The 20,272-nt window shown below is 34.5% G+C and overlaps 1 protein-coding gene across 1 annotated transcript in view; it reads left to right on the top strand.

Annotated features, from left to right (window-relative positions):
• Window positions 1–20,272, top strand: part of EMC2 (ER membrane protein complex subunit 2) — a 52,268-nt gene that overhangs the window by 16,135 nt on the left and 15,861 nt on the right. Inside the window, exons 5-7 of the mRNA XM_010863458.1 lie at window positions 2,536–2,593; window positions 14,269–14,354; window positions 14,505–14,564. Coding sequence (XP_010861760.1) covers window positions 2,536–2,593; window positions 14,269–14,354; window positions 14,505–14,564 — 204 coding nt within the window. The remainder of the gene's footprint in view (window positions 1–2,535; window positions 2,594–14,268; window positions 14,355–14,504; window positions 14,565–20,272) is intronic.

Here is a 20,272-nt window from a genome sequence, read left to right as displayed (position 1 = left end):
GATCATGGAAATATAAGAGGCAGGTCAGGTGGTCTGGTATTCCCATCTCTTTCAGAATTTTCCACAGTTTTTTGTGATCCACACAGTCAAAGGCTTTGGCATAGTCAAGAAAGCAGAAATAGATGTTTTTCTGGAACTCTCTTGCTTTTTCGATGATCCAGCAGTTGTTGGCAATTTGATCTCTGGTTCCTCTGCCTTTTCTAAAAGCAGCTTGAACATCTTAATGCCTTATGTATATAGTTTTCAAACTGTAAAGACAATGTAAGTTTTCTAATAAAATACCAAAAAGACTAGAAAATCCTAAGAATTCAGATTATTAGTATCATTGTATTAATGAAATGAATGGTTTCCTATTTTCCTCTGTCATTTCCAGTATGTTTCCCAAAGGTTATATACCTGGGAAAAGATCCCCAGGTGATTCTCATGTACTTTGTCTTGTGAGAACCAGTGCTTTTTAGCATTAATTTTTGCCCTTGTTTATATACTTTATTGTTTTGTTTTATTATTATTTAATGATTTTATTTTCTGTTTCTGTAGTTGCAGATTCTTGTGAGGCTAGCATACCTATTATCAAATATTATCATGTATTTGATTTCCAAAGTGATATTCTTTTTCTAAGCTATTGCTAACTCTGATTAACTTAGGATGTAGTGATGCTGTTTGGCCTTTGCATGGTATAATCATATTTACAAATTAAGTCTGCTTTTAATTTTCTCATTAGTCTGCTACCATTAGTTAAAATATTCTTATCTGTTGGCATGACCGTAATGACAAATACAGGCTTGATCATTAAAATTGTGGGGCAATGTTCGATTAAAGGACGTGTCATGTGATGATATAGAATATTCTATGTCTTGAGTATCATTAAGAGAAAAACTTTAAAAATTATCATAGAGACCTTAAGAATAGATCACAAGAGTATATCTTCTGTCCCTAGTTTTATAAACACTGCTATAAAATTTTTAAACATAGATTTTTGCTTTCTCTAAAGATCTCTATTTGGAAGTGAAGAAATTGATTGGAAGGGAGTTGGGGGTTATGGATATGATTAAGAAGGAATTTCAGAATCACTTAGCTATATCCTTGTACTCCAAATAAGATTACCATATATAGGAGTGTATTGTTAGATAAAGTGCTTTATGTGGTATCTGATGTATCACTCCTTTTCATTCACTATCATACAATGTTAATCTTGGCTTCTTAGTTTTATCCTGTCATATTTGATTATTTTTTCATTTGATAAATTTGTTTCCCATGTGAGATTGTGAACTATGGTGTTGGAAAAGACTCTTGAGAGTCCCTAGACTGCAAGGAGATCAAACCAGTCAATCTTAAAAGATATCAGTCCTAAATATTCATTGGAAAGACTGATGCTGAAGCTGAAGCTCCAATACTTAGGCCACCTAATGTGAAGAACTGACTCATTGGAAAAGACCCTGATCCTGGGAAAGATTGAAGGCAGGAGAAGGGGACAACAGAGAATGAGATGGTTGGATGGCATCAGTGACTTGATGGGCACGAGTTTGATCAATCTTCAGGAGTTGGTGATGGACAGGGAAGTCTGGCATGCTGCAGCCCATGGGGTCGCAAAGAGTTGGAAATGACTGAATGACTGAACTGAACTGAACTGATATGAGGTTGTAACCCAGCAGAGTATATTATGTGTACATACTTGGTTTAGTCACTAAATCATGTCCAATCTTGCGATCCCATGGGCTATAGCCCACCGGGCTCCTCTGTCCATGTGCGTGGGATTTTCCAGGCAAGACCAGAGTGGGTTGCCATTTCCTTCTCCAGGGGATCTTCCCCACCCAGGGATCCAACCCAGGTCTTCTGCACGGCAGGCAGATTCTTTACCGACTGAGCCACCAGGGAATTCCTTAATAGGTGCTTAATGAATTGAACTTTACCAGCTCAACTAAGAAAAACTCTCATAAATATTTATTAGAGGAGAATTAACACTTAGATTGGGGCTTCTCAGGTGGCTCAGTAGTAAAGAATCCCCCTGTGAAGCATTAGTGTGATCCTTGGGTTGGGAAGATCCCCTGCAGAAGGAAATGGCAACCCACTCCAATATTCTTGACTGGGAAATCCCATGGACAGAGGAGCCTGGCAGTCTACAGTCCATGGGGTCACGAAAGAATCAGACATGACTTAGAAAATACTTAGATCATTTCCTTGTGAAAATATTTGTTAAAATTAAACTTAAAAAATAATTTATTTGCTGTAATTCTAGGTGTAACTAGGACCACAGAGGTATCTCTTTGAGCTGTAGTTTTTACCTTTGTATTTAGACCAAGTCGAATCAGTATGTTTTTGAAGTAAGTTTTCTATAAATATTTTATTTACGATTTTTTTTTTTTTTGCTTAGAAAATGACATTGTATCAAACTTACTGTTATGTGAAGATCAGAAGATGCTTAGTAGTAATTGTAAATACATATAAAGTCTTCCCAGGTTAATCTTTTCTGTATTTACTATTTGTCATTAAATTTTAAGGTAATGATTCTTAATATTTCTTTTTCTTTTTAAATAGATACGATGATGCTATTCAGCTATATGATCGAATTTTACAAGAAGACCCAACTAACACTGTAAGTTAGCTGGTTGTCCTAAAGATCAGTTAATTCTGTGTTAAGAAGTGAAATTATTTTAGAAATAATGGAAAAATACACATGGAAACATTTTATTTTGTTATTTGAAATATCTCATGATGGGTCACTTGAAAAAAAGTAGGTTTTAACTCTTCAGTTAAATCTGACTTACAAGATCTCTTATTAGAAAGCAGCTAGTTGAAATTTAGATAGAATAAATTTTATGTGCTTATAAGAACAAACACCTGTCAGAACTTATAGTTTCTGTAATATTTTCAAGTTTATTAAATACTAACTTGTCTTGTTTGGGTTGTTATATTTTAGTTCTCTTATTGAAGAATGAAAGATGTCATCTCAGTAATTAATGTATGGAATTAATTAATGAAAGGCTTTTTGGTAGTATGACCTGTTATAAAAATATCCTGGTGAAAAAAATTTTTTTTAATATTGAGAACATTTTAGTTGATTGGTATAATGGCTTAGATTATTTCTTTTCATATAATCCCACCCTAGGGAAATTTTCTCTGGTAACTTCCTAGGTGTTATGTAGATATTTAAATGGTAAGGATTTTCAGAATATAGAAATTCAGAGAAAAGTTTTGACAGCTGCAAGCCTATGTGTTATTAAAAGCAGTTAATTTAGATATTCCAAATATCTAAAAAGTTGAAATTGAAAAAATTTAATAATCTTTTAATTTTATTTATCCTAATACGTTGCTCTCTGTTTTAATAAAATAATCCCTTATAAAAAGCACCATTTTTCATTCCCTGAAGATTTTCTCATGTACTTATTTGAGCTGTAAGATTTCACCAGTTTTAAAGGTATTCATTTTTTTTTTGCAGCCATATATTGAAAATATGATACCAGATTTCTGAAAAACTTGTTTCATGTAATTTTCTCATGCTAGTTTAAAAATTGGTAGTTTGTAATGTATTTTTTAGAATTAGAAGTCAAATATTTCTGTGTCAGTTTAAGTTGGACATATTTTAAAGAAATTACTTCACTGCAGGGTCTAAGATAATATGTAACTAAATATTATCCTGTCTTTGTAGTACTTACCATGTTTTATGACTTGGCTCCCCTCATAGATTATCTGAGGGGGTAGTAACTAAATCATTTGGTTGTTAGGTAAACATTTTAGAACAAAGTGACTGAATTCAGCTTTGTTAGATGTATTATTCTTTCATCAAATGTTATTTTTATCTAATCTTCTCTCAGTCCCTTCTGTCCTTCTAGAAATATTTATTTGAATATCTGTCAGGAGCCACCAAAGGGTTGGTGTTACTAAAAATAAAGACAGTATTTCTGTTACCATATCCATAGAAAGCACTGTGGTAGACATTAAGGGAGAAAAACAAAGCCATATAAGACCTAGAACTAATAAAGTCTGGTAGGGGAAGACTTTACTTACATTAAACAGTACAGACAGAGTGCCTGAAGAACTATGGATGGAGGTTCATGACATTGTACAGGAGGCAGGGATCAAGACCATCCCCAAGGAAAAGAAATGCAAAAAGGCAAAATGGTTGTCTGAGGAGGCCTTACAAATATCTGTGAATAGAAGAGAAGCAAAAGGCAAAGGAAAAAAGGAAAGATATACCCATTTGAATGCAGAGTTCCAAGGAATAGCAAGGAGAGATAAGAAAGCCTTCCTGAGTGATCAATGCAAAGAAATAGAGGAAAACAACAGAATGGGAAAGACTAGAGATCTCTTCAAGAAAATTAGAGATACCAAGGGAACTTTTTTATGCAAAGATTGGCACAATAAAGGACAGAAATGGTATGGACCTAACAGAAGCAGAAGATATTAAGAAGAGGTGGCAAGAATACACAGAAGAATTATATAAAAAAGATCTTCACAACCCAGATAATCACAATGGTGTGATCACTCACCTAGAGCCAGACATCCTGGAATGTGAAATCAAATGGGCCTTAGGAAGCATCACTATAAACAAAGCTAGTGGAGGTGATGGAATTCCAGTGGAGCTATTTCAGATCCTAAAAGATGAAGCTCTGAAAGTGCAGCACTCAATATGCCAGCAAATTGGGAAAACTCAGCATTGACCACAGGAATGGAAAAGGTCCGTTTTCATTCCAATCCTAAAGTAAGGCAATGCCAAAGAATGCTCAAACTACCGCACAATTGCACTCATCTCACACTCTAGTAAAGTAATGCTCAAAATTCTCCAAAATTCTCTTCAAAATTCTTTGAAGCCAGGCTTCAGCAGTATGTGAACCGTGAACTTCCAGATGTTGAAGCTGGATTTAGAAAAGGCAGAGGAAGCAGAGATCAAATTGCCAACATCCCTTGGATCATCAAAAAAGCAAGAGAGTTCCAGAAAAACGTCAACTTCTGCTTTATTGACTATGCCAAAGCCTTTGACTGTGTGAATCACAACAAACTCTGGAAAATTTTTAAGGAGAGGGGACTACCAGACCACCTGACCTGCCTCTTGAGAAACCTGTATGCTGGTCAGGAAGCAACAGTTAGAACTGGACATGGAACAACAGACTGGTTCAAGATAAGGAAAGGAAAACTTCAAGGCTGTATATTGTCACCCTGCTTATTTAACTTATATGCAAAGTACATCATGAGAAAAGCTGGGCTGGATGAAGCACAAGCTGGAATCAACGCTGGGAGAAATATCGGTAACCTCAGATATGCAGATGACACCACCCTTATGGCAGAAAGTGAAGAGGAAATAAAGATCCTCTTGATGAAAGTGAAAGTGGAGAGTGAAAAAGTTGGCTTAAAGCTCAGCATTTAGAAAACTAAGATCATGGTATCCGGTTCCATCACTTTATGACAAATAGATGGGGAAACAGTGGAAACAGTGACAGACTTTATGTTCTTGGGCTCCAAAATCACTGCAGATGGTGATTGCAGCCATGACATTAAAAGACTCTTGCTCCTTGGAAAAAAGGTTATGAACAACCTAAAAAGCATATTAAAACACAGATACATTACTTTGCTCACAAAGGTCCGTATAGTCAAAGCTCTGGTTTTTCCAGTAGTCAGGTATGGATGTGAGAGTTGGACTATAAAGAAAGCTGAGCGCTGAAGAATTGATGCTTTTTTTTTTAATTTATTTTTAAAAGAAAATCCATCCTGAACCCTCCTCCCTCCTCCCTCCCCATACCATCCCTCTGGGTCGTCCCAGTGCACTAGCCCCAAGCATCCAGTATCGTGTATCGAACCTGGACTGGCAACTCGTTTCTTACATGATATTTTACATGTTTCAATATCATTCTCCCAAATCTTCCCACCCTCTCCCTCTCCCACAGAGTCCATAAGACTGTTATATACATCAGTGTCTCTTTTACTGTCTCTTACACCGGGTTATTGTTACCATCTTTTCTAAATTCCATATATATGCGTTAGTATACTGTATTTATGTTTTTCCTTCTGGCTTACTTCACTCTGTATAATAGGCTGCAGTTTCATCCACCTCATTAGAACTGATTCAAATGTATTCTTTTTAATGGCTGAGTAATACTCCATTGTGTATATGTACCATAGCTTTCTTATCCATTCATCTGCTGATGGACATCTAGGTTGCTTCCATGTCCTGGTTATTATAAACAGTGCTGCGATGAATCAGGCTCTACTACAAAGCCACAGTTATCAAGACAGTATGGTACTGGCACAAAGACAGAAATATAGATCAATGGAATAAAATAGAAAGCCCAGAGATAAATCCACGCACATATGGACACCTTATCTTTGACAAAGGAGGCAACAATATACAATGGATTAAAGACAATCTCTTTAACAAGTGGTGCTGGGAAATCTGGTCAACCACTTGTAAAAGAATGAAACTAGACCACTTTCTAACACCATACACAAAAATAAACTCAAAATGGATTAAAGATCTAAACATAAGACCAGAAACTATAAAACTCCTAGAGGAGAACATAGGCAAAACACTCTCTGACATACATCACAGCAGGATCCTCTATGACCCACCTCCCAGAATATTGGAAATAAAATCAAAAATAAACAAATGGGACCTGATTAACTTTAAAAGCTTCTGCACATCAAAGGAAACTATTAGCAAGGTGAAAAGACAGCCTTCAGAATGGGAGAAAATAATAGCAAATGAAGCAACTGACAGACAACTAATCTCAAAAATATACAAGCAACTCCTACAGAATTGATGCTTTTGAACTGTGGTATTGGAGAAGACTCTTGAGAGTCCCTTGGACTGCAATGAGATCCAACTAGTCCATCCGAGGAAAATCAGGGTGATTTTCCTGATTTTTCCTGAAAATCAGGACTGATTTCCTTTATTCCAGTATTCCAGTATTCATTGGAAGGATTGATGCTGAAGCTGAAACTCTAATACTTTGGCCCCCTGATACAAAGAACTGACTCATTTGAAAAGATCCTGATGTTGGGAAAGATTGAAGGTAGGAGGAGAAGGGGACGAAAGAGGATGAGATGGCTGAATGACATCACCGACTCAATGGACATGAGTTTGAGTAAAATCCGGGAGTTGACTATGGACAGGGAGGCCTAACATGCTGCAGTCCATGGGGTCACAAAGAGTCAGATCCGACTGAGTGACTAAACTGAACTGAAACAGTAATGTTACTGTGTAGAAGTTTCATGGTTATATCCATAGTTAAAATTCAAGCTTTTATACTGCAGGGTTTTGGATTGTTTAACACTGACTTTATGACTCTTTCATCGATCTTGTGCTCCTGTATTCCTGGATATCCAGTATAAAAATGAGGTTATTCATTAAAGTTTTAAGGAGCTCTCTTTCCCTCTCATATGCATTCACTATTATTTCAAAAAATATTTGTTGAGTGCTTGCTTTGTGCTTGGTATAGAGACTAGAAGGATGATTTAGACATTATCCTTGACTTTGGTTTAGAGAGATAGCATGATATACTTAACAGATTATAGACCTTGAAATAGACTTACTAAATCCTGATTCTTTGGTGATTTGCTGCAGTATTTCTGAGCCTTGTAGGCCTTGATGGTTGAGCATGGCTTAATTAAGACAGATGACGGGCTGGGGAAAGACATCATATTCCATTATGTAACAAGTAAGCCTTAGGGTTATTAAAGTACAAGACTTACCTTGGGAGAAAAGAAAAAAGTGATTGAAGTGGAAGTTTCAGATTCAGGGAGGTTGCTAAAATGGGTTATCTCATCTATTTTTTTAAAATTGTGAAACGCTCTTTTGAAAAAAGTAATATGTATGCATATTAAAAATTACAAACAATACTAGCATATATGTTGAAAAATAAGTCCTCCGATCCCAGATCTCATGCCCTCCTTCACTTAGGCAAATGTTTCTTAAGAATTTTTCCAGAAATTTTTTCTCATGCACACACAAATAGGTCTGTATGTATGTGTGTGTATGTGTGTGTGTCCCTTTTAATAGGGAGAATGGTTGGAAATGCAGATGGTGACATACTCTACCTTTTACGTAAAAGTGTTCAGTTGTGTCCAACTCCTCTGTCCATAGCATTTTTCAGGCAAGAATATTAGAGTGGGTTGCCCTTTGCTTTTCCAGGGGATCTTCCCAACCCAGGATTGAACCTGTGTCTCTTCTTCTTCTTGTTTTTTTTTGATCCTTCCCTTCCCTCCCTCCCACCCCTGCTAAACTGTGTCTCTTGGGTCTCCTGCATTGGTAGGTGGATTCTTTATCCTTGAGCTCCCTGGGAAGCCCCAAACTCTACCTAAGTCATCTATGTTAGCACATCCTTTATCTCATCCTTTAAGTTGCTGCATAGCATTGTAGTATAAGGATGTATAATCCTTATTTTGATGAAAAACTTTCTTGAACTAATTAAGTCCCTTTGGTATCTGATGCATTCCTCCCAGAAGCAGTGTTGAAGTGCGTGTCATTTGTATAGATTCCTAGAAGTGCAATCTGAGTCAGGAGGTCCATGTATCTTAAAAGTTAACAGATACTGCCTAATTTCCCTCCACAAAAGCTTTTTAGTTATCTATACTCACTTACATGGTATATGAGAGTGCTTCTTTCCCAGTATCCTCCCACATGGTGTATTATCACCTTTTTTCATTTTTAATTTTTGCCAATGGTGGCTCAGACGGTAAAGTGTCTACCTGCAGTGCGGGAGACCCGGGTTCGATCCCTGGATTGGGAAGATCCCCTGGAGAAGGAAATGGCAACCCACTTCAGTACTCTTGCCTGGAAAATTCCATGGACTGGGGAGCCTGGTGGGCTACAGTCTGTGGGGTCGCAAAGAATCGGACACGACTGAGCGTCTTCACTTTCACTTTCAGTGTAATTAGTTAAATATATAATTTGCATATGAGAGATTCTGAGTATCTTTTAATATGCTTAAAAGGCCATTTTTATTTCTCTTTTTGAACTGCCTTCTTTAATGCAGTTATTTCATGAAATTTCATTTCTAGTCTTATTGAAGACAGCATGGTTCTAGCACTCTGCATAAGTTTAACCTACCCCTTCTTCACCACTGATTCACCACTGAGGAAGACTAGGGCTTTAAGGGGCAATATTTTATACCTTTTAGTTGGCTCATTGTCCTGAGTGATTGGCAGTACAAGAAGTTCAACATTTGTGAACAACCTGGTGTTACACTTCAGAATTTTTTTTTCTGCATTATCAATTAAGTTTTTATTTCTCTTTTTGATTTCTTCTTGTTTTAATTGTGGTTGATTTGCAATGTTCTTTTTGTTTCAGGTATCAGAATAGTAAGTTGAGTTTTTTTGTAGATTATTCCTTTATAGGTTATTACATGATATTGAGTATAACAGAATTTTAATTCTTAGAAAATGGGGAGTGAAGTCAAATTTGATTGGCAAAGTACCACCAGATTTTTTGTTTTAAAGATAACTGCCAGTAATGTGGGAGATGGTTTGAAAGGGGTTAAAAGAGATGAATTATGTAATTTGGAGACGGTTCTGTCTTAGGCTAGAGATTATGGGGATCTAAGGTGGCTTACTGGTAAAGTACAAACTAGAACTCCCTGTACCCCAGATGTTGAGATCCAGAAAGACCACTGCCTCTAAGGCTTATGCCATGCCCCTTATTTTGGAATTAGATATAATTGCCTCTGTGCCAAGCTTGAAGATGCTTTTAGAAGGCCATATTTCCCAGGGTCATGGCATAAGCCTTGGAAGCAAAAGAACCTGGAATTCTCCTTTCCCTCTGTTGGCCAGTGGTCTTTCTGGGTCTCAGCATCTGGGGAAGGGGTTGCTCTGCATTGTACTTACTGGTAGACCTTAGTCCTTTAATCCTTTTCTAGGTTCTCGTCCTGTGTGGCCTATTTTTTTTTTTTTTTTGAAGATGTAACATGTCTTTCAGGAAAAAATTGATAGCTAACTATAGTAGATAATTGGAGAAGGCAATGGCACCCCAGTCCAGTACTCTTGCCTGGAAAATCCCATGGGCGGAGGAGCCTGGTAGGCTTCAGTACATGGGGTCTCGAAGAGTCGGACACGACTGAGCGACCTCACTTTCACTTTCACTTTCATGCATTGGAGAAGGAAATGGCAACCCACTCCAGTGTTCTTTCCTGGAGAATCCCAGGGATGGGGGAGCCTGGTGGGCTGCCGTCCATGGGGTCACACAGAGTCGGACACGACTGAAGAGACTTAGCAGCAGCAGCATAGTAGATAATGGTACAGAGGTATGTAACAAATTTATGATCATAAGAACTTTTTGGCGTTTCATATTTTATAATAGAAATCCTGGCTCCATTATTAAAATATCTTGTAAAATGTGGAGCACTTTTCATTTTTGACTTAAAGATCAATCTAAAGAAGAAATTCAGAAGAATTCAAAACATTGGCATATTTCATAAGATGTGAGAAAGAAATATAAATGGAAATTGATAAGCACTTAAGACTCAGTGTTTAGTCTAATGCTATTATTTAAACTATTTTGGCATATAATTTATGTAGAGTAGACTGCACATATTTAAAGTGTATAATTTAATAAATTTTGACAATTATATACACCTGTGAAACCATCACCACAATTAAGATAGTGAACAGAATCATCGTCTAAAGTTTTCTTTGCCCCTTCTGATTTTTATATTCATATATATATGAATATATATAAATATTGTTTCTTGTAGTACATAATTAAATTACAAACAATTTTATCCTTTTGGGTCTTTGTGAGACAGGCCCAGAACATTGTTTATCCTGGGACTAATTATTCCCCAATAGGTCTATCTTAGTACTCTATCCACTGTCCTAGGAATCATGGCGGAGAAGGCAATGGCACCCCACTCCAGTACTCTTGCCTGGAAAATCCCATAAATGGAGGAGCCTGGTAGGCTGCAGTCCATGGGGTCGCTAAGAGTCGGACACGACTGAGCGACTTCACTTCCACTTTTTCACTTTCATGCATTGGAGAAGGAAATGGCAACCCACTCCAGTGTTCTTGCCTGGAGAATCCCAGGGGCAGGAGAGCCTGATGGGCTGACGTCTGTGGGGTCACACAGAGTCGGACACGACTGAAGTGACAGCAGCAGCAGCAGCAGGAATCATGGCATTTTCCAGTCTGGCTGGTAGAAAGACACTGTTTCCAGCCTTGTGTGAGCTCTGGGGCACTTTTCCCACTAAATGTTTCTCTTAGATATTTTCTTGGCATTTGACGTTTCCTCGTACACATGCACTGATCAGTACTGATCAGTACTAATCACTACTCCAGGGGATCAGTATTCTCGTAAACATGCGCCCATCAGTACATAAGTACTGAGTACTTAAGGGGAACCCTTGAGATTCAAAGGAAATCTCTTTAGAGTCTTATATATTTTTCTTTCTTTTCTTGTACTCTGCCCCATGAACTCTAGCGTGTTGATCTTCTTGGACTCTTGAGTGCTTTCTGAACTCATGGATTCGTCTGGGCTCAACCTGGTTTTCTTTTCTTGCGCAGCACCCTTGAAACTCTCAAAGCAGTTGAACCAGGGCAGTAAAAATAAGGCTCACCTTGTTCGTTTCTGCCTGTCAGGAATCTCTCTCTCTTTTTTTTTGCCTTTTGTCCTCTGCCTTAAAAATAGTTGTTACATATATATTTATATATAGTTACAGTTTGCATTTTCAGGCAAGAGGATAAAACTGCTCCCTGTTACTCCATCTTGGTTGGAAGTGAAATCCCTGCTTAGTAGTCTTTTTAAATGATCTTGATAAGTGAAGTTTTTTGTTTTCCAAAGTGTTATATTATTTTTCTGTAGAAGGACTATTGTGTGTGAATTAATGATATATTGTTGCCTGTATGATGCTGATTGCCATGTAGGTTTTTCTTTAAACTGTCATGTGTAGTTTCATTTAAGAAGACTGATTTTACATAGTTGAATAGTTACTACTTAAAAGTTTGCTTTTAACCTTAGAATACTAGGAGATAGAATACTGTATCTTAGGTTTAGAGTGGTTTAGCAATATATTGCTTATATAGTAGAGATTTGGGAGCATGTTTCCCAAATTGATTAATAAAACCTTATATTTTAAATCTTTGCTTGTACTTCACTGAGGTGTTTATAAGGTGGAAAACTCTTTAGTTTTTAAAATAGACTATTAAAAAGTTAATACCAATTTTTTTTGTCTTACATTATTTTAAAATTGTAGTATTCCACCTACTACCAATATCTGTTCAAAATAATAGTAACAAATTAATTTGTAATATCTCAGTTTTTTTCAGGAACTCTAATCAATGAATCTAGAATGGTAATGAGAAATTTGAGATCCCTACTTCTCATCTTTCCTCTCTTGATGCATTTAGGTTGTTTAAACCTCTGTTTTCCGTTTATGAAAGGGTTTTTTATTTTGTTTTAAAGGCATTTAAAAATATTAATTATCTATGAAACACTAGTAATGCTTTGTAAACAGTATTCGACAAAATGCTGCTGTCCTAAAACTTTGGTGTGTGTTCAACAGGAGAGACATGATTCTGTTGTCAAATCACTGAGAAAAAGTTAGTATTAGATGTATTTTTTAAAAAATGAAACTCATTTGTGAATAATGGTATCCATTACAGAGTTCATACCACATCTCTTACTATGACTATAGAAGTACTGGTTCCTATTCATGTTTGTAGTTTGACTTTTTGTCTCTTATTTACGGAATTTGAATGCAGTATTTTCAACAGGTTTCACTGCATCTGTTCAAAATCATTTTAACTGGCAAAGATCCAAGGACTGGGGCAAGTTACTTTTAGAGCTTCACTTTACTTTCCTTCTGTATTCTTTATGAATTGAGTGTATTTATTATGGTCCTTTCATTGTTGTAAATAGTAAAATTATTTAAAAAAATATTGCTTACTGTGCGGCAGGCATTGTGGTAGGCCTTCAATATGAGCTGTGTAATCAAGGATATATATTTTTAACAGATGTGTTTTTTTAATTACCAAAATATTATTATCACTATTATTATAAATATGGCTCTTGGTTTTATTTATTGGAAGTCTCTTATTAATTTTATCTGATGTTTTTTTAATTTCAGTTTTTCAGAAAGTCCACCTTTCCACCCCAGGACAGATAGCTCTTTTGATCTAAGGAGGCTTCATTCATTTTACTTTCCTTGTCTGTATCTTGTGGAGTGTGTGTTATTTAAAAGAATGACAGTCATATTCATAATTAATAAGCCTAATTTAGCCCTAATTATAGTGTGTTTTATTCTTTAGCCTTCTGCATTAAACAGAGATAAAGGGGATGTAAATTTAATAATTCACACAGTACCCTCCAGTCTCTGATTGTTCACTGTGGCCCCAAACATAAAGTCTTGATTATACACAATGCTGCCTTTGCTCCTGAGTTCTTCCTAATATTCAATGTCCTCCCTCCATATAGTTTTCTCTTCTGCTTTCTTTATGTCTACTTGCATTTTGTATTTCAGTTCAGGTATCACATCTGGAACCCTCTTTGGTGTCTTTCCACCTCTTCCCCTCAGGCTATATTAGGATCTCTTCTATGTTGTCACAACATCCTAGGTACCTCTATCATTGTCTTTTTATTTGATGTATCTTTCTGTTATCAGACTTAACTCCCAAAAGGAATTATCTGTTCCTTTTTTAATTCTTATTTTCACTGTCTAGCACAGTACCTGGCAAACAACAGATGTTCATTATGTGTTTGATTAATGTGTAAATAAATGGCATTTATTTTTCTATTTATATTTGAAAAGCTTTAAGGTGCAAGTTTTAAATGTTTGGTGTATTATAAAAAATATTTCTTTCAGAACCCATTTTATTTTTTGAAAGACTTTTAGCTAGATTTTTCTCTTAAAATTGTGAAAAAAGTTATTAGAGGCCATATTTGTATAATGACATTCAAGTGGCCACAGTAAGATTATTTTCTAATCTCCACTATCCCTCTATCTCTTAAGATACAGATCTTATGAATGAGACAGAGTAAAGGACTTTAGGCTGGATAAAGATTAAGATTCCCTGCTGGCTTGTAATTATCAGAATCTGGAAGGTTATTTATTTGAATGAAATGATGCATATATTGTATACATCAAAAGTAAAGCACATGTGATTGTTAGAGGAATGTTTGAACTCACCAGTGGGATGTCATGGGGTATGTTTATAAACTCCCACTAAGCAGTAGTTCTACAATGGAATTTCATTGGCATTGAGATAATAATTTGCACAGTCAAATTACCTTCTTTACAAAAACCCAGGGAATCATGAAGGCCTAATCCTTTATTAATGTCAACCCACAGGCTGCAAGAAAGCGTAAGATTGCCATTCGAAAAGCCCAGGGGAAAAATGTGGAGGCCATTCGGGAACTGAATGAGTATCTGGAACAGTGAGTGTCTTACAAGAGGATTGTGTTTTGTTATTCTGATAAATCTTTTTTAATTAAAATGGAATTTGCATTTGATTTCCTTTTTGCTTCCATGCTGTTCATTTACCGAATATCTACACATTTATTTTTTTTTCCCTTTACTCTCACCAGATTTGTTGGAGACCAAGAAGCCTGGCATGAACTTGCAGAACTTTATATCAATGAACATGAGTAAGTCATTAAACACATAAAATTTTGCTAGGAAATGCAATTTTCATCACTGTGTAAGTTCAGGAGTTATAGTAGTTTCTGAAGGATCGGTGAGAAGATGTGAATTGTGTCAAATTAACAAAATAAATAAAAAAACAAATTGACAGTTTGTTGGTTATAATATGTGAATTGTTTTAAGTAGGTCGTTGTGTTTTGCTAAATTATTTTTATTTGGGAAGTAAGTTTTCTTTTAAATCCAGATGGCATTCTTTGAAATTAGAAAGGCATGTATTTGCTGAGCTAAGGTTATTTATAGTGAATGAAAATTGTGAATTTTTAGAATTTAAATTGTTCTTATATACAAAGAGTATTATACTCCCTGCTGTTTAAAAATTCTGTCAATTGTATGCATTTATTAGCCTTAGCATGAAGAGAATCAACTCTTCCAAAGTAGAAGCGTTCTGTTGCCTGGGTAAAAAACCAAGAATAATCAAGAATGTTGAATGTTGTAGGAACTTGCTTATTGGATATTTAATGTTTTTGTTAGCTTTTTTTTTATTGCTGCAGTGACAGGAGGAAATCCCAGTGTGAGAGGATTAGCCCAGTCTTAGTGCAAGTTTTCTAATATCACAGCATTAATGCTAACCTCTATCTGGAGGCAGGTTTTTTTTTTTCCCCCCTTAGTTCTGAGTCTGAAGTATATCAGATTGTTTCTTTCATCCCTTTTGAGAGAATAGAATCAGATTCTCATGCGCATATTCTTATTGTGCATGAATACTTAGAATACTTAACCTCATTCTCATAGTACAAAATAGCTGACACAGGAAATAAAATCAAATGAAGACACTTGTCTGTTGCCTTTGTTCAGGGCTATATGTGTATGTAAAAGGAAGAGTTAAGGTAGTTATATGTATAATTCTAATAAAAGTGGGAGCCAAAATAAAAGTAATAGCTGTCATTTAATGAATGTGTACTGTATTCTGGGAACCATTTTTCAGTTCTGTTATACATGCTAGCTATCAGATGTTCTTTGTTTTTTAATAGGAAGTTATTTCCTGAATCATGTTAAGTATACATATGGGGATGTTTATATGATCATTCATGTAAATGTACTTAGATTTCTCTTATATATATAAGAGTGGTAGTGTATTTGGTTAAATGGTCATGTTTCTACTTTTCATTGTTTTAAAGTCAACATTTATATTGTTGATAAGTTCAGTTGGTAAGTCACGTCTGACTCTTTTGAGACCCCATGGACTGCATCATGCCAGGCTCCTCTGTCTTCCACTATTTCCCAGAGTTTGCTCAAATTCATGTCCATTGAGTCAGTGGTGATATATAACCATTTAAATAACATGAACTGAATTTTTGGAGTGCAGTAAAAAAAAAAATTAACAGTGGTTTTAATCTGTTCCTAAAGCAGATGGTAGTTATTTATATTTTTGTGCCTTTTGAAGATTTTGTGATTAAAACCATTTACAGAAATTTCAAAGCATCAAGGAAATTTTTTCTTTAAAGAAGTACCTAATACAGAAAATTTGGAAAACCCAATAAAGAATAAAGACAAAGACAAAAATCATGTGTAATTGCATCATCCTAAATTAACTACAGTTTATATTTGATATTTTCCCTTCAATATCCCTTGAAATAGAAACAATTATCTTTTGTAGCTTACAATTTTCACTTAGTTATATATTATCAAAAATTCCTTATCAGAGAAAATATTCTACAATGTGATTTTAATATTATTCCATCTTATTAATTAACCCTGGTATTCCTAATTTCCTAGTAAAATATAGTAATGCTGTACTATCTTCATTTTATTCTATTTGTTTTTAAGAAGTAAAATGTTATTTATAGATTACATGATTGCCAATTTAGAAAATTCTACAGAGTCTACAAAAAAGTCACTAGAACTAATGAGTATAGTAAACCTGCAGATAAGATATCACTTATATAAAAATCATATTTGTAAATACTGGCAACAAACAGTTGTAGTTTTAAATTAAAAGAAAGCATTCATAATAGCATAAAACACTTTGAAACATATATATTTTTTTAATGTAAATTGTGTGCTGAAAACTACAAAACATTAATTAAAAAAATTAAAGAGCACATAAATAATACCAAATTCATAAATTGGAAACTCAGCATTGTTTTGTTTTTAATTGAAGTGTAGTTGATTTACAGTGTTAGTTTCAGCTATATAGCATAGTGATTCAGTTATACATACATGTAATGGTTGTCTTTATTTTTAGTTGTTTCCTTGGGCTAAATTCCTCAAAGTAGAATTACTTGATTAAATGATATATGCATTTTTTAGTGATTTTGATAAATTGTTCCTAGGTGTTCACTAGAAAGGTAGTATTAATTTACTCTCACAGCAGAGTTATTAGAGTGTCCCCATAACAACAGTGGGTACTGTTGTTCTTTTTAATCTTTGCAGATTTTAATAGCTGAAAATTGGTTACACTTTTTTTAGGAGCTCTTTATATAAATGATATGAGCTAATACTAATTTTTTTAACTTATAGAAACTTTATATTTTTAGATGGCTAGATATATCAATTTATATTGCTTTCAGGTTTTCTATCCTCTAAGAACCATATAAATATATTCTCTTTTTTTTTCTACTTCTTTATCAGTTTTACTTTTTTGGATGTATTTGAAATATTTTGATAGTTCTTAAATAGGTTATACTGTATTTTTAACCTATCACTAAATTTATTATTTGCTTCATCTTATAATAGCCATATTCAGTTTTGCTTTGTTTTGGGTCTCTAAAGAGTTTATTGAGATATTGTTGGATAGAATCTTGGAAGAATCACCAGAAGTCAAGAGATACAAAGACAGAACAACATCTGAAAAGTAATTTCTTTTTATGGGAAATGATAATTATGTTCTGCATATCCTTTTGTCTTGTGTTACAAAGCTCCTTTTGATCTTGAAGCTAGTTACTTACAAAATGATTGTTTATTTTTTCCAGTTGAACATTTAGAAGGAAAATTTTAGATTTAGGGTGAGTGAAAATAAATATGTTAATATGTTCTGAAGCTATTTGAAAATTAGAATGTTCACTTAATTCATTTAATTTGTTTCAGCAAGTCATTGTGGTAGGTAGGATGTTTTTGGTAGAAGTGGTAAGTTATTGTCAGATATCAGTTTACCACAGTTTTGTGCACACAGTGGCAAAAATGTAGCAAATTAGGAATTGCTTGATACATTTAACATTTTGACATTCTTTTCTGCATATTAATAGTTATAGTAAATCACAGGCAGATTGCTAATCTAGATCTAGACTTTTTTACTCAAAAAAGATTTCCACAGTAGGATGTTAATCTCAGTCTGTTCAGTGTTTTTATAGAGAAAAGGGGATATAAATTTCTGCCACATACATTTTTAATATCTTTAAGTTGCTTTTATTTAAATTTGCTTCTGATTTATAAATTCTAGATACAGTTATTCCACTGGTATATATCACACTGGTTGATCATATTGAGACACTTTTCTAAATATAAAAAATTAGTTATAATTTTTGCCTTAATCCCAACAGTACATTATAAACATAATTGTGTATTTTGAACAAAGATACTGAATTTTTTTTTAATGTGATTTGTTGTTAAAACTGGCTATCAGCAAGGAGCAGTTTTTAAAAGTTAATTATGAATGTCATTATTGTAGCTCTAGCTTTACTGTAAGATTCTATAACAAAGGGAATCATCAAGATCTTGTAAGGAAAAAATCATAATACTGATAAAGCAGTCTAGGAGCAAATACTGTAGCCTATACATATGCTTTTGTGTGGAACAGAAGAACTTCACAAACACTTTAGTTACTGACTCTAATGTAGTAATAGCAGTGGTTATTCTATTTTAAATGGATTCTCATTATTTTACTTCTCTAAATCTTAATTTCATTGAATTGTTGTATATAATAAATTAATATAAGTATTTGGGATGGTCAGTACCATCTGGATGATACATACCATCCTTGGGAGAATTTTGAAAATAGTCATCACTTAAATCACTTTCTTATGGCTCAGTACTCTTGGGCACTGCTGCCTGAGAAAAACTGGATTAGGCCATTTCTTGCTCCTTCCAGCTCTAAGTTTATTTCATTCTATACTTTATCTGCAAAATTTATTTGATTTTACATTTTGTAAAACTGGGGGAAGGTATCCCCTCCTTGTATGTGATGTTAATACTAAATAATTTTTAACAAAAATATATTGGCATTACTTTTTAATTAAAAACTCCTGTATACCCATTTTATGTTACTTAATGCTATGTAAGAATCAAGAGTCACAATTTTGCTCAACCATTTAAGTCTCTGAGAACATTTGTTCTTAGCGTTAATATGAATTTTTGGTGTACCCTAGTTAAAGGAACACATTTAGAAGGGAATTATCTTTTTGATGAACTTGAGTGTTTAAGGTAGACTTCCTCTTCTATACAGTGATGAATAAATATCAGATTGATAGTCACAATACTTTTGTTCTAGACGTTTATTCAGTTGTTTGTTCAGTGATTGTATAGCTATCATACATTAAGAACTAATACTAGATTTGGGGCATAAAAATGAAAAGGGTTAAATAGCAATGTGATCTTTCATGAGAATTATCTTTGAATAAGATCTTTAATAAATCTAAAATGCTATTATTTGGGGAGATCATTTGGGGAGGGTGTTTTTGGTTCCTTTATCCCTTTGGGCTTGATTGCTATATCCCTTTTTATGTTACCATTGACATATTCTTAACTACCATTACCACCACAATTTTTCATTGTAGTGTGTAGTGCATATAGGCAGTATGCTTAGTAGTTGAGAGTATAGGTTTTCTGCTTATTTCCTAAGGTATTGGTGGAATTAAATGAGTTAATATTTGTAACAGCCAGAGAAGTACATGATACATAATAAACACATAAAAACAGTTAGCTATTATTAGTTTTGCACATGTGAAAAAACAGCCTACATATTTTGAAAAGTGAGTATATCAGACATTAGTGTAAAATAGGTACCTTTTTATATTGACAAATGTCAAAATTAATTTTAGTATCCTTTTATCTGTTACAATGTCATCACTTCCTCACTGGGACTAAATCTTATAATACCTGTGTTCTTTAGAATTTCCTTTAAATAATAAGGATATTTACATGACCTAAACATATAAAATACATTAAAGGGTAAATTATAGTCATGTAGGATAAAGCAACCCACTCCAGTGTTCTTGCCTGCAGAATCCCAGGGACAGGGGAGCCTGGAGGGCTGCCATCTATGGGGTCGCACAGTCAGACACGACTGAAGCGACTTAGCAGCAGTAGCAGCACCAGGATAAAGCTATTTTTCCAGAGCTCTTTGTGGCAATTTTTTCTTTAGGTGTTTTAGTAAAGATTTTGTTTCTCTGCCACATGATTAAGTAGTAGTAGAGTGCATATCAAAACCACTGACTTGAATAGGTTGGTAATGTCTGTGAAAGATTTTTAATGAATAGAGAATATCTAATAAAATGCTTATTTCCTCACCATACTTTAGCTATTTGAATATTAAATTATCAGTGGATGTCTGAAACTTATTTTATGTATAAACTGATCCAGGATCTTGAAGACTATGTTGTTAGTAATGTTTGAATGTCATTGTAGTGACCCAGTTTTTAAAATGTAATGTCTTTTGATCATAGACTGCTTCAGGATTTAAGCTTCTGTTTATCCATTTCATTTAAAAAAAAAGAGAGAT

This window comes from Bison bison, unplaced genomic scaffold (assembly GCF_000754665.1).
Source record: "Bison bison bison isolate TAMUID 2011002044 unplaced genomic scaffold, Bison_UMD1.0 scf7180017864491, whole genome shotgun sequence".
In the NCBI taxonomy this organism is placed as follows: domain Eukaryota; kingdom Metazoa; phylum Chordata; class Mammalia; order Artiodactyla; family Bovidae; genus Bison; species Bison bison.
Note: the sequence above shows the minus strand (reverse complement) of the source record. Positions and strands in the feature narration are given on the sequence as shown.